This window comes from Halichoeres trimaculatus, unplaced genomic scaffold (genome assembly GCF_033239565.1).
Source record: "Halichoeres trimaculatus isolate MK-OKI-2021-1 unplaced genomic scaffold, fHalTri1.1 fHalTri1_scaffold_6, whole genome shotgun sequence".
Lineage (NCBI taxonomy): Eukaryota > Metazoa > Chordata > Actinopteri > Labriformes > Labridae > Halichoeres > Halichoeres trimaculatus.
In genome coordinates this window covers 20,709,336-20,724,080 of record NW_027437184.1, presented here as the reverse complement: position 1 = coordinate 20,724,080, position 14,745 = coordinate 20,709,336, and the positions used below count along the sequence as shown (strand labels likewise).

Sequence of the window (14,745 nt, the reverse complement as noted above, 5' to 3'; positions counted from 1 at the left end):
CAGCTAACTGGACGGACCAGAGTGACTGTGGGTGATGGCTGCATGTGACTAAGTGTTTACTACTTTTGCCAAAGGGCTCACTAAATTTATCCTTTTTTGCTATCATTTATGAGTACTTTGGAGTTCTACATGGTATCATATTGTTGCACTTTGAATATATATATATATTTTAGTATTTCTCTGACGTATTTTATTCCTGTCTTTTTAGAAATCTTTCACAGCAGGATTAAGTGCCACTAGGGAGTGCAGCGTAGCACCCTTACATTCAAACAAAGCCTTTTAGGTGCAGCTCAAGTTTGTACTGTTCTCTGGAACAAAAGGGAACTGGTGGAGTGGGTGTTACTCAAGTGGCAAAGCCGACAGCAAACACGTCACAGTTAACAGGAAGAACAGGTTGTGCCCAGGCCTGCCTCCTCATGCAAATGTGTGCATGCATAATACTTGACAACACACATGCTCTCAACACGGCTGCAGGCATACTGAGTCCAGCTCGGACTTTGACGTGTAAGCGCCATGTGAGTGCTCACATATTACTCACACATTTCTGTCGTACTTTGACTGCCTGACACTGAACAGTGTCCTCACTTTGCTTCAGCTCCAAAGTGCTCAGTGTCATAAACGTACCGAGACGACAGCTGCTGTTTGGTGAGGGAATCAGTAATCAGCTCTGTGAATTCGGTGTGTATGACAACTCAATCACTGCTTCTGCATTATTAATACTCAAGGAGATAAAGACCAGCAGGATACAAGTTCCCATTCACTGTCAAAAGACATCAGGAGCAGAATCAGTAGCGTAGACCAGAAACGTCCTTCTGAATTGGGCCCCCAAAACACTGAAGTAGTTCAAGACATTCCTGAGCCTGAGTGAAGCCATACCTGCCAACACTGCCTGTTGAAAAGAGGGGGATTTTCCAGCAGAATAAGCTCTTATCCCAACACACACACACACACACACACACACACACACACACACACACACACACACACACACACACACACACACACACACACACACACACACACACACACACACACACACACACACACACACACTTTGAAAGCCTCTGGGTTCCTCACAGAACGATTCATTCTTCTAACTTGGGCTGATCACAACTGCAAACGATGGAGGAGATCTGCTGTCTTTCAAGTCAGCTGAAGAGTACTGTTAATGCAACAGCAAGCTTCACCCCCAAGATTTAATCTAACTGGTTATTAAACTTTACTGTGTGAAATGTGTCTCTTGCTCAAATCTTTTTAAGCACAACAATCAACACTAACCTCTTAACTCCAGTTTTAAATATCACTGCCTGCTGCTAACATCCAAATGTAGGAGACACTTTGATTAAGACACTAACATGAGGTATGGGTTTAGTATTTGGGAGAATGTGTGGTAGCTTCCAAAGTGCAGGGAAATATGAAATTTTGGGAAGTTTGAGCAACCAATCTAATTTTTTTTGTTCTTTTTTTTGCTCAGCCAAGTTTAAACCATCCAGCAAGCTCAGCTATTTGGAGAGTCAAGTGCAACAAAGACGCTGTAAAATCCAATCAAGAAGAGGTTTAATTGCCCCTTAACTGTAACCAAAACTTAGTCTTCATTCACTAAAGGTAGGATTCATATGCATCGTCCCCAGTGTGAAACATACGAAGAGGTAATGGTGAAGAAAAGTTGGATCATCCTCTGACCCCTTCCATTAACAGGGGTGGTAGGGAAGAAGGTGGTGATGTGTAGCATCAGAACGGCAGATGCAACTTCACCAGTGTGTGTTTAAAAGCTGTGCCTCAATACTATTTTAAACCACACACTGAGACACCAGAATTACTGAGGAGGTATCATGGTTGGGGTAACAGGCACTGGAGTGGGGACAAAAAGGCTGGATATGACTGTTCCTCCAGCTTACTGCTCTTTTTTATTAACACTAAGGCCAAACTAGTGCAGGAGGAACTATCAGTCATCAAGAAACTCCAACAAAAATGTTTAGATTTTAAGATGTTTCAATCTTAAAGCCCCTGCAAGGAGATTTTTATTTATTTATTTATTTATTTATCTATTTATTTTAGCAGGAAACAGTCTGAAATTTAAAGAAAGGCTCCTTTATGTTCGACATAAGCAACCAAGGGCCTCAGCAACACAAGGGACGGTTTCGTCATTGTAATTTTTAATACCTGTAACCACCTGTTGGGGGTAGTTATAAGACTAGAATATGGACAGTATGCTGATGGCACAACCCTTTATTACAGTGTAATATCATGTACCCTTTAGACTACAGGATAAGGTAAAAGATAGATAAGGTAAAAAAAAAAAAAAAGGTTTAAAGGTTTTAAAAAAGAGAAGTACTGACAGGTATGTGGAACTGGAATTATCATTCCTAATGGAGATCACATGCACGGACACATGCCGCACCAAAATACACACAAACATAAAGCAAACAGTTACATAAGCAATCAATACATAAGAGGTTCTCAATAGGACTTCCTGTTGGTGTTGTAGACACACATCAATAAGATTGAATTAGCCATACACAATCATAGAGGAGGGCTGGACACTGACAGACACTCTGCTCATACCAGCCCAATGCAATCCTTCCAAACCTTCAAAGTGGAAGAAAAAACAGTTCTACAGAGTAATACAGAAGCAAAGTGCAGGTTTGTTTTCTCTTCAAAGTATGTCCAAAACAATTGTTCACTTTTAAACTATTACATCCCAGAGTGATCATGGTATTCATCTCTCTGCTTAAAATCATATTTTTCTTCACAGGCTCTCCTCTCCTGAAATATCTGACGTAAAAATTAATGAAGCAAAGCCCTGCACCTTCACAACTTGCTGTCAGAACTTTCCATAGTGCTCCCAGGCTGACACGTGACAATGTCAGAGTCAATGCATCAGCTCGTGCACCCGGGCACTATGATGTAATCATGATCTGTGACTCAGACCCACAACACATGGCATCAGCAATGCACACAAAATCACCAACAAGCCCCATTCAACTGGCACCGTCAGTGTTTCGTCGTGTTCTCCTTTTTTTCCTCTGACCATGTCAATCAGAGCCTCCGTCAGCAGCAGTTCCACCCGAGACTGCAGACTCGCTGCCCGGCGTCGTAATGCTGAGCTCAGCTTGAGTAGGAAGACGGACAGGGAGTGCTGTTTTCAGCAGCAAGGATTCCCCGCCCATTGTTCTTTGATCCGCGACCAACGCACCACTGACCTCTGACCCGGACCTTTGACTCCTTTGTGGGTGTGTGCTTGTGTGTGTCTGTGTGTGCCCCCAGGGAACTCTGAACAATGTGGGAATGGACCATTAACTGCTGTCAAAGCACCAAATTTTAAAGAAGCTTCACACAGAGAGGCAGAGGTAACGCGCTTTAGCTACATGCTGATTCTGTTACACACACCCCTCCACAAACCAGCTGATACCGACAAAGAATTAACAAATTCTGAAAAAGCCAAATAAAAAGTTGATTTTGAAATTAACTAAAGAAAAAGTAAACAGGACAAACCATTGTTTTAAAGTAATCAAATCTTTTGTAAGGCATAAATGAACTGGCAGCAGCTTCTCCCATGAGCATTTGTTTTGGAATTGTAATCTTTCGCTCTGAAGATTATACATTTTATTATACTGTTTTCAGTTCAAACATTGATTAATAAATGCAGTATCTAGCAAATAAATCAAAGTTAAAAATTGAATTTCATTATAACCACATTACAGGCTTACAATTTCACAACAAAACGTGATTGCTTTTAAAAAGTGAGTATGTGATCCTTTTTTTCTCCTGCAAACTTTTCCCCCCAAAAAAAGGCGGCGGACAAAATTGAGTCAAAATATTTTGGCTGTTAAAAAAAAAACTGCATTCAACTCAAGTTCATAATATGTCAGTATATTGATTGCTGTTGGTGAACATCATCACCTGACTATCGAAGGGTTAATTTGCTCTGTTGTGCGCCCTGGTTGAGTTGAGTAACACGACTGTGATTACCACCTCCAGCGCAAATTAACACGTACTCAGCCCTGCACAAATGACAGGGTGTTTGAGCTGTGAGTGTGTACGTGTGTAAGCGTGGTCATGGTGTTTATTTCTGCATATTATATCAGGCTCAGATGTGCGCCTCTTCGCCTTCTGACACCACATCCTTGAGCGGAGATGCACGCTCATATTGTTACATTTGTCTGCAAAAGCAAAGTGTTACTCACTTCTCTACTACTGGTTGATAAATTATTGACGCTTGCTCTATACATTTTTTATAAGCACAACTTTTTGGTTGTGTGGCTGTTGTTTATCCCTTAGAGGCAGATGGGCTTGAAAGAGGTTGTAAGTCGTACTGTAGTGACCCAGCGCTGTGTTACATGTACTCCATTCATAATCTTATTGAGGTGGAAAAAAGAAAAGAAAGACTCACAAAATATCCTTAAAATATTCTAAACATGGATATGAAGAACAATGTTAGATGTCCATACTAAACAAGTGAAAAATTTCATAACCACTCCATGTTCATATGTTGTTGAAACCCCCAGTCTCTGTCTGTAAATGGTCTATAATAAAAATTGTATGATATCTTTGTGAGACTTGATAAAATGATGAGGTTGTCATATGAGGATCTCTCAACTGCTTCATAACACATTGGAGGGGTGGGCCTCAAACACCAAGGTCTGCTCCTGACAAGCCTCCAGACAGCTGGCCAATCAGAAGAAAGGGGGTTTTGTGGAGCAGGGAGTCTTAAAGAGACAGTAGCTAAAACTAAGCATTTCAGACAGAGGCTGAAATAAACCTTTGTAAAAAAAAAAAATAAAATAAAAAAAAAGAGCACAACACCCCCTCTCCAAAGTATCTTAGCTGGAGGTAGTCCTGAAGCAGATAATGAGATTAAGATAGAAATCTGTAACCTCTTGATTATTAAGGGGAAATCTTATCAAAGGACCATATTGCGAAATCCCAATACCCCAAAAGTTGGGATGTTTTGTAACATATTGTGAAAATTGTTGATGTGCGATTGTTTTGTAATGCATCTTATACATGTGAATAAAGCATAAATGGTGTGGTGTGTGTTTGCTTGTGTACATCCAGATCTCCATGTCTCTGCTCTGCTGGGATGTTTGAAATTCACTCCATCAGACCATCTCTTCTGGTGTGTGTATTTATTCATCTGGGCTTATCTCAGGTGCTTTTTTCATGCTGCTTCTGTATGATTTCTCCCTCTCTCTGTCTCTCCTTCATACCTGCAGTGAACCCTTACCCAAATCCCTCCACATACTCACACATTCACTCACAAGGGCACCCAGACCTCACATCCAAGCGTCCCACTGTTCCCATGGATACCATTTCATCCCTGTCAGCACTTCTGAGCTCTGCCTGGAGCGAGGTGATTTCTCCCCCTCCTCCTTCACTCTACCTATCCCTCAACCCCTCCTCTGTTTTTTTCTCTCTCTCTCACTCTCGAAGACAGAAAAAGAAATCCCATCCTCCATTCCCGAGAGGCAGGACTATTCCTTCCTCCTTTTCTCTCTCAGATTCATTCACCCACAATGTTTGGCAGCAGCAATCTCCTCTCCTCCTACTCCCACTCCCACTCTATACAGCCAGCAGAAGAGCGTGTGTGTGTGTGTGTGTGTGTGTGTGTGTGTGTGTGTGTGTGTGTGTGTGTGTGTGTGTGTGTGTGTGTGTGTGTGTGTGTGTGTGTGTGTGTGTGTGTGTGTGTGTGTGAGTCTGTGTGCATACACACTGACTTACACAGACAGAGAAAGAGTGCAAGGGGAAGACGGTGAGGGGAAACGTAGGGAGAATCTGCATCTGCTGCTGATTTCAACCACACAGGAAGAGTTCAATGATTTCTCCATATTTCTTTCGGGGAACACATGAAGCTAGTTTGATGTGAGCTAAGCTGCACAGGGAAGACATATTTATTAAGATTTACTCTGGCAGAAATACTTAACGTCTTGCTAATGTGCAGAATTTGACCTTTATGCTTTCACCGCGGGCATGTGAGCAGCATGAGCCTGAAGACAGCAGCTTTGGCAGCAATAGAAGCCAGTTTAAAACAATGCCTGAGAGTTAGCAGATAAAAAGATTACTCTTAAACTGTAGGAAAAGTGAACTGCAAGCATGACCCTGGGGATGATTGATGCGATAATAATGTGATACTTCCCCTACAGGGAAATTTTAGAACACAAATCAGGCTGAGCTTTAAACCAGCTGGCAGGATTTCAGTGTGTTGTTTAAAGACACTTCAGCGGTGCTGCTGGAGGCTCAACCAAAAATCTGCTGGCTGAAGGATGGTGTTCCTGAAGTACACAAGAAACAGTTTTTCTAAGGATGGATGGAGGGATCAAAAATGCAAGATCCGGTTTCAGCATGTCCATATCAGGATCATTAACAGAATCTGCATCAGTATCAGGAAGTTTGTAAGTCTATGTATTGGTCCAATGTCATAATTACCTCCACCACGGAGGTTATGTTTTCAGGACAGTTTGTCTGTTTGTCTGTGAACAACATAACTCAAAAATTAATCAACAGAGCTTGATGAAATTTTCAGGAAATGTTCACAATAGGATAAGGAAGAACTGATTAAATTTTGGAGGTGATCCGGATCACCGTCTGGATCCAGGACTTTTTTAAAGGATTCTTTATGATTGTGAGATAGGGACGTTTTCACGCAACTAACACCAAATTGTAGCAGACAGTCTGCTGAAAGGGAGTATAACATTAAAGTAGGACTAAAGTGTTGAGTTACAACCACAATATGCTTGGCAGAGTTCTGTGCTCTCCGAGAAAAGTTGTCTAGTTTGATCTTTGATCTACTTAAGATTAGATAGTTAAACATTCACAATTATAAAAACTGTCTCATTATTAAATAGCTTTTTAATTTCAAATGGAGTCATAGGCTGAGTTGCTGCTGTCATTAACTGGGGTCCTTTTTAGTTGCTTTTTATTAATATTTTTAAATGTTTGAATAAAATATAAATAAAATATTTTATCATATTTTGATGTGTGTATGAACAAAGAAATTCATAATGTTTAATTCATAATGTTTAATTCAAAAATCGTTTCCTGTTAAAACCTGGTCTTTCCCAGCCACTCCATGGTAAATACAGCAGTCCAAGAGGGGCTGTGAGTCGAGCTGCTGCCTACATTTGCCGGAGTCCATTTTTGTTTCAGATCAAAGAAAGAATAAAACGTTCAAAAAATAGAAAACAAAAGGTGGCGTTTCAATTTTTAAAAACATGTTTATCAATTTTTTTTTTTTTAAGCTGACAAAGCTAACCAAAGGGTAGCTGAGCTGAGCTGCCAAGTTTTAATTGAAAAACATGATTCTGCATAAATTTTTAGTCAAAACCAAAGGTCATTAGAACGTTTGAAAATATTGTATTAAAAAAAATAACTGTAGGTCAGACTTCCCCCATCAGGACGAGCAATTCAGTAAGACCTGAGAAGCTGAGCTGCTGCTGGGGGGAGCATCGAAAAGTTGTTTTTTAGTTCAGGATTCCTTTGTTATTCTTTCACAAGGTTTATACTGGTAAAAATCAAGTGGTAGTAGAAGTAGTAATAGTTTAAAAAGACAATATTTTAGGTATAGGACCAGAATATTGGGACCATCCCCAGCACAGGATCCGTCAATACACCAATCTCAGACTATAACAGAATAGCCCCACAGCACAATCAGCTGAGTCCAGATGAATTATCATAGTACAGAAAATAACAACAGAATGGTGCTTACAAAGAGTGTGATGTTAGTCAAAGCAAAACGTCAACAATGAGTGTTTTTCAATTAATAGAAAGTGTATGTTGGTACCTGAGCAGTTTTCACACATCAGAGTATCTGAGTCAGTATCAGGGAGGATGAAATGACAGTGAGCATCTCTCTGAAAGAGACTTTGAGGAATATCACGTTCATCACAAACTGTAAACCAACCTTTAGCACACTGTGAGTACAGGTAATATTTAACCTCACCCTTCCAAACGGTTGATGCTTTAACACCAGACTTTCTAACATTATGTTTCAGGATTTAAGAGGATTTAGCTTCAACGTTATATCAAGTCAGAATACGAAAGATTCAGCCCATGGTAATGTCCATAATCCATGGAAATTCCTGTCTAGGTGCTATACTTAGAAGCTTTTGCTCCAACAGGACCACGTATACATAGAGGCCAGCTCACATCTAACTTCCTCGCAGCATTATCCTGATATCCTGACAGCATAATGGACCTGCTGTTTCAGGGGATCAGCTGAACATGGACATAGCAGGAGCACAGGCACAGCTGGGATAGCTGGTCTCTGTATTGAGGGGCACATTACGTGGTTTTATCCTTTCTATACATAGAACGAGAAGTATTCTTAGAGCCACCACGCTCAAGCAGCAAAGATGACTGGTAGTCTGAGAAAAGAGTAATATGTCTGAGACTTGGTAAACCCAACTTAACATATTTTACATGCCTTTTAAATTAAGGTACAGTCCACTCACGAGGAGCTGCCATAAACTTTTTTGATGACAGCTCATGATACACAACCAGGAAGCTTGTGTAAAACAAGAAGTCATAAGAGGATAGTGTCTTGAGAGGGTGGGGGTAAGCTGGTTAAGTCACCTGACGATGTGCACGACTTAGGGTCATAAAGTTTAGCCGTCCTGGAAAGGTACAACTACATCAAACAACAGGTGTGGTGAGGCATCATCCTCCAGAGAGGAACAAAACTAAACAACATCAACAAGCGCTACATGCTCCCACAGGACAAACACAGAGATCTGTATTAGTTTGCATCATCATTAAAATTCACCTATTCATAGAAGCCACATTGGTGCTTTGTAGTACATTCCCAGCTAGCATCTTCCAATCTTCAGCAATGGCAAGTTCTTTATTTGAAGTTAAAGCAGACTAAAAACGTATATACTTTGGGCATTAGTTGAGAGAGTAGGTGCTCCACACACAGGGAGAACTATCCTAGATGCCAAAGTTGCAAAACTGATTTCCAGCCTCAACCTCTTGCTTGATGTCAGAGCTGAATGCTATTCTTTAGCTGTCCTGTCACCAGCGGAATAAGAGCAGAGATGCTGAACATCAGTGTCAGCTGATACTTCTTCTGGTAACAGACATCAGCCTTTGGTTCAAAGTAATAGTGAGTGATGCATTCATGTCAGTAGCTGATGATCACATGTTGTTTTGTATGAATGTTGGCTTGGTAGTGAATCTGATTCAGCTACATGCAGCATTTACATAGAATGGAACTCATAACTTATTCATGAAAAAAACGAAATCCAAAGAGCGGTGATGCAAAAAAAACCTTAATAGAATAAGTTAACAGTGAATTTGTTGTTCTACATATGGTATCTGTATCTGTATGAGCTCCACAATCAGTGCATCTCTTTAAAAAAGCCAGAAATACTCTGAATGGTGATATGACTGAAAAAGCTGATAATCCAAAGATGAGCCAGCTAATATTTGGCACTGCTGTGAGGAAAAATGACTACCCCGTGGTCCCAGTTGGAATTCAATCAACATATCTGTAAGCGCTACAAAGTAGGTCAATTTCTACTTGTTAAAACAATATTATTATTGTCATTTAATATAAAATAATGAAAAAAACGACAGACTTGATGCTTTCTGTGATAGATGAGCAGATGCTGATGTTCAAGAACTTGTTGGAAAAATCAATGGAAGCTTTCAACTACAGAAAAAACACCACTTCACCTTGAAAAGTCCATATAGTATCTAAAAGTTTAGCAAAAATCAAGAAGTGACCTGACTTGAGTTTAACGGACAGAAAAACACAGGAAGTCTACCAACCCAACTGTGGAACAACCGGGATCGACAGTTAACATTCACCGTTACACCGGGCCCACCACAAAACAACGTTTTAAATGCGTTGATCCCTTTTTTTCTGAAAACAATCTGTAAAAAAATACATATTCATGGTTACAGTTAAAATAACTAAGAGCCAGTCCTCTCACCATGTCTGCTGGGGTGCAGCTGCCCGTCATCGTGAAGGTTTTCCCGGTCCTATGAGGGGTTCACACACACGCACACACTCACACACACTACACAGGGACGCAAATATTTCCTCTGTCGTCTTCCTGGGTAGAGGATATCTAAAACTCTTCAACCCAAGTTGTCTTTGGGTTTCAACAGGAAACAAACCCAGACTTTATTCCTGGTGGTGACTCGCTCTCTCCACAGTCACAACACTGAGGTAGTCGGGACGTGTTTGAACGCTTCTCTTCCTCTATTGCACAATCTTTTCGTTGATCATTTTCCAGAGAATTTCGGTCAAATTTGGGTGTATAGTAAATGATAGTTGGATAAGCGGTCGACCCGAGGGCCTCCTCCGACCCTCCACACACCAAGAATGGGCTGCTGTAGAAAAGGTGCCTACGCCATGCGAAAAACCAAACACTGCTGGCACATCCGGACTCGGGTCTTTTTAGCTCTTGGTGAAAAGAAAAAAATACAGTATCCGTAGGCTGAAGGGTAAATGTCTTCTGGTGAACTCAGACGCTTCAGTCAGTCGCTAAAACCCGCCACACGGTGAAACGTGTCGGTGCGGCTCTTTAACACGGGAGTTTGTGATGGTTGTTATTTCACAGGCAGTGCTGCTGTACCTTTGAGACCCGTTCAGCTGTCATTCTGAGTCAGCGGGCCAGCGCCAAGCCACACAACAGGGGCGACACCAGTCTTCCGGTTACGGTTTCCAAAATAAAACTTTCTTTAAGAGTAGGCAGCTTTTACTTTGTCCATTGAAGTACAAAGACGTTTAGTTGCTCTATCCATTTTTTGTGCTTTTTTGGTGACATAAATTAATATAATCTATGTAATACATACTTGTTCAACAAAAGATACACGCACCAAAATTGCAGTTCCTCCTGTGTCCACTTAAGACTGGGTCTAAAAGTCAAGGATTCCCCCTAAACCCCTATATTAAAATTCCCATTAAAAATAAATAAATAAATAAATAAATATGTTTACAGAGTGGAACATTATTAATTATAGTCTCTTTTTGGTACAAACGGTTATGATTTTTATATAATATCCATTTTAGCTATGTTGAAATTATGGTATTGCAGTTTTAAAGGTGTGACAGATTTGACTTACAGAGGGATGTAACTGTTTTTAGTTTTGCTAAGGGATAGTTGGAGCCAGGCAATTTCCATACTTGGGCATCAGCAAGTATGTAATAGCACTGAGACCATCTCTATGCTTTCAAAGCTTCAATATTCAAAGTGTTTATATTCCCATGTGAATAGTAAGGAAACCTGCTTCCCTGCACAATTAAATGCTTCCTTTGCAGTCCACAACAAATTTTGTGCAATAAAGATAAAAATAGATAAATAAAAGTAGAAAAATACAGTACCAAAAAGTATAAAACTTTTAACAGGGCAATGTAAGCAGAATGATACAATATATACAATAAAAAGTACAGAATATGCAATAAAGGCATACAAAATAAAAATTAGTGCATTTATATTATCCAGATCATGGAAGACAGCATAATTAAATGCTCTCAAAAGTTCACATTAGGGAAGAAAATACCACAGACAAATGTCTTAGAGTTTCCTTCGACAAGGAAGCATGCTAGTGGACCTTGGAGTCGTGACAAATTTCCCTCCTTAGCAAAGAAAACCTTCAACACAGTTAAAACGTGAGAATTGTTCTGAATGCCTCCATCCAGTGGATAAAGCGGCTGCATTTTAACTGATGCCGCTTGAACAATATACAAAGCTTTCTTGGGTACCCATGCAGTGAACAGACACTCAATAAAGCGCCTGTACAGGTGATAATACATGAAATCGGGTTCATGGAAATGCTGTGCACTACTTATACTCTTGTACAATGATGTATTATACATTTGGGAAATAAATTTCTATTCACAGCATGAGAAACGCATTTGTAGTTTTATTTTGAAATTAAATCCTTGGACTTCCGGGTTTAATATCTGTCAGTGAGCTGAGTGATGCAGCTTCTCTAAGAACATGGCGGCAGCCCACAGATCGGGTTTGTGAACAGAGAGGAGAGAGTCTGAAGTAGTGGAAGAATCAGTGGGAGAGCGTAATGCTGCGTAAAGGAGGGACCGCACACACCTCCTGTGAGAGGCATGGAGGAATGAGGGGATGTGAAGGGAGTTGTCTTCTTACTGAAAGAGAATGGGCGTGGAAAATCTGTGAGAGCTTTCTGGAAGAAGGGGAAATTAATCACATTTAATCTTTGACAGAATGCGGAATTAATTTGTATTAACACGCCACACCTCACCTTGACACAAGAAGAAAGATTTTAGTTGCAGGTGTGCTGCTGTAGAAGAGTCCCAGCTTTTTATAGCAAATAAAGCACAACATTTAACTATTGCTAAAGGGAAAACTTCTTTCCCCTGTCACCTCTTAAAGAGGTCAGAGGTCAGGGTCTGCTGATGACACTTGAATAGTAGAGGAGGATGTGTTTAATATAGGGTCTTCCAAATCTCCTCCTGAAACTTGGACTTGAACTTTTGCTGGTTTTAAAGTACTTATTCATTAGGATTGAGCAGTGGGTAACGCTCATCCTAATCAATAAATACTAATCAGTACTAATCAATAAATAAGCCAATCAGTGACGAGGATTGCATGTTCGGCAGCGCAGTGTTTTACGTCTGAAATGTTTTACTGGTAGTAGCTGTTCATCATATGGGTCGGTGAAGCATATTAAAGATGACAGTTAGTAATATTGCACTCATTTAAAACAAGACTTGGCTTTATTAAATTATTTCAGTATAGTTTTTTATTGTTTACAGCGCGCATCAAATATGTATAATATTCTGTCATTGGTGGGGGTAGGGAGCTCTGTTTCCATCAGAGGTGGTGACATGTATCAGTAGCAGGTCTGTCCTTTCTCTGCTGGATTAAGTGAAATCGTTAGTGGCTTTTTTTTTCTAGATCTACTGGATTAACCACCCAATCTCCACACCACAAAAGAGTGATACATGCATGCACAAACACACACACACACACACACACACACACACACAAAAGTATAAGCATGCACGAACATAGAGAGGTGTGAACGTATTTTTGTCGGCCATGTTACCAAAAATTAAGGTCAACATGTGCTCTCCAGCCAGTGGGCCAAGTGAGGCAGCAACTAAAATCTACTGTCTTTATTCACCCATTTATTTCCTATTTGAGTGGTGTTCACTGGATACATGTACTGATGACAATGTCATACGGATATGAAGACAAAAATGATAATTTCTGTTTTCTAATTTAATAAGATAGTACTACTCTGCTAAACTGAAAATCTTTCTGTGAACACAGTACATCATACATAAGTTCTGAAGTAAAAAACAGAGTGAATACCTTGTACTTCTTTGTGACTTAACAGTCTTTTTTGATGGTGCACAACTTTAAGTTTCCCTGTATTCTACTCATACGCGGTATCAGTAAGGTGTCATTCAGTATTTTATGCTGGCAAATAAATTGGAAAAAGTAGAGGACAACCTCATCAAGAAAAATAACAGAAAAAATGAAGCCAACACTGCAACTGAACGTTAGTTACAATCTCCCATTATTCTTCCTGTTCTTTGTTTTTTATGTTGTAGAAAATAGCTTAGTTTTGGGTATATCCTCTGACTTTAGTGAAACTCAATAGTGTATAAATCCATAATTTTCATCACCATTTTAGGCTAAATGTACACTTTCTGTGCTCATAAATACAGAAACTAACTTTCTACAACCCACTTCTCTTTCTGTTAGCACTAGCTTTCACTGACTACCAGATGTATAAAGGGTCACGTGAATATGAAACTAGTTATCCATAGACTAGAGTAGTATTTTCTGTCATAGCGGTCTGGTTTGTGCATTTATCTATCCTAAGGTTGACACGAGGCAGTTAATCATATCATGTTTGTGAAATCCTATGTCAAGCAGCAGTAAAGTAGCTATAACTGTGTCAGAAATCCAAGACCTGACAGGCATTATAAAAACTCATAAAAGAAAGGTCAGAACGACATGATGTAATTTTCTCAATTTATTATACATTAATGTTTTTTATTACCCAGAAATAATGCAGTCTAACTCAGTTGTTTTTTCTGTTTCTAATATTAGAAGTAATGTCATGAAAATATATTGATACTATAGACACAATTTCAACACTGAAATGCCACAGGTCTTGGTTAATTATAACATAAGTTTACTTTAATGATGGGTGCACAAAAGAAAAAAAAAAGTGTCTTCCTGCCTTCATGGCTGACAGTCCATCTAACATAGAGACATCCTGAATTTGTTATGTCCATAGCGAGACTTAAAGAAAAGTCACTTTATTTATCACATTCAGTATGTTTACATGCACGCAGCAGTCCAGCTAAGGTCATAGCTCTGTCAGAAAGCCACAGCAGGGGATCTGGTGAAAAGAGAAAGAGAAGAGAACCAGACTTCTGACCAACATCTCACTCCACTTTCATAGGCGGCACTGTATCCTAATTTGTTAAGTATCAAACTAGTTTTGTTTCACCGAAAGACTAAGCACCATTCTAACCACAATGGCAGAGATTGATGCAGCTGACGCTGTCTATGTTAGTATGTGTCAAGGTGTGTGTTGGTTGTGTTTGAGCCATAGACCTTATAAATAATGGTAATCCTCCCACCTGATCGCAGAGGTGTTGTCCAATAGCAGTCACATTTCCCAGGTGTGTCAATCCACTTGCTGCTTGTCCAGTTTTGGTTCAACCAAGCTGTTTCCATGCATTTCAAAAGTCAGATCTCACACGGACTAATCTTTTTGCCTAATTCCTGAAGCTGCATG

The 14,745-nt window shown here is 39.9% G+C and overlaps 1 protein-coding gene across 1 annotated transcript in view; it reads right to left on the bottom strand.

Moving 5' to 3' along the window:
* ubl3a (ubiquitin-like 3a) overlaps positions 1-10,630 on the bottom strand; it is a 44,740-nt gene extending 34,110 nt beyond the window's left edge. Inside the window, exon 1 of the mRNA XM_074672992.1 lies at positions 9,933-10,630. Within this exon, the coding sequence (XP_074529093.1) occupies positions 9,933-9,962 (30 nt within the window). The 5' untranslated portion in view covers positions 9,963-10,630. The remainder of the gene's footprint in view (positions 1-9,932) is intronic.
* Between the last annotated feature and the right edge of the window lie 4,115 nt (positions 10,631-14,745).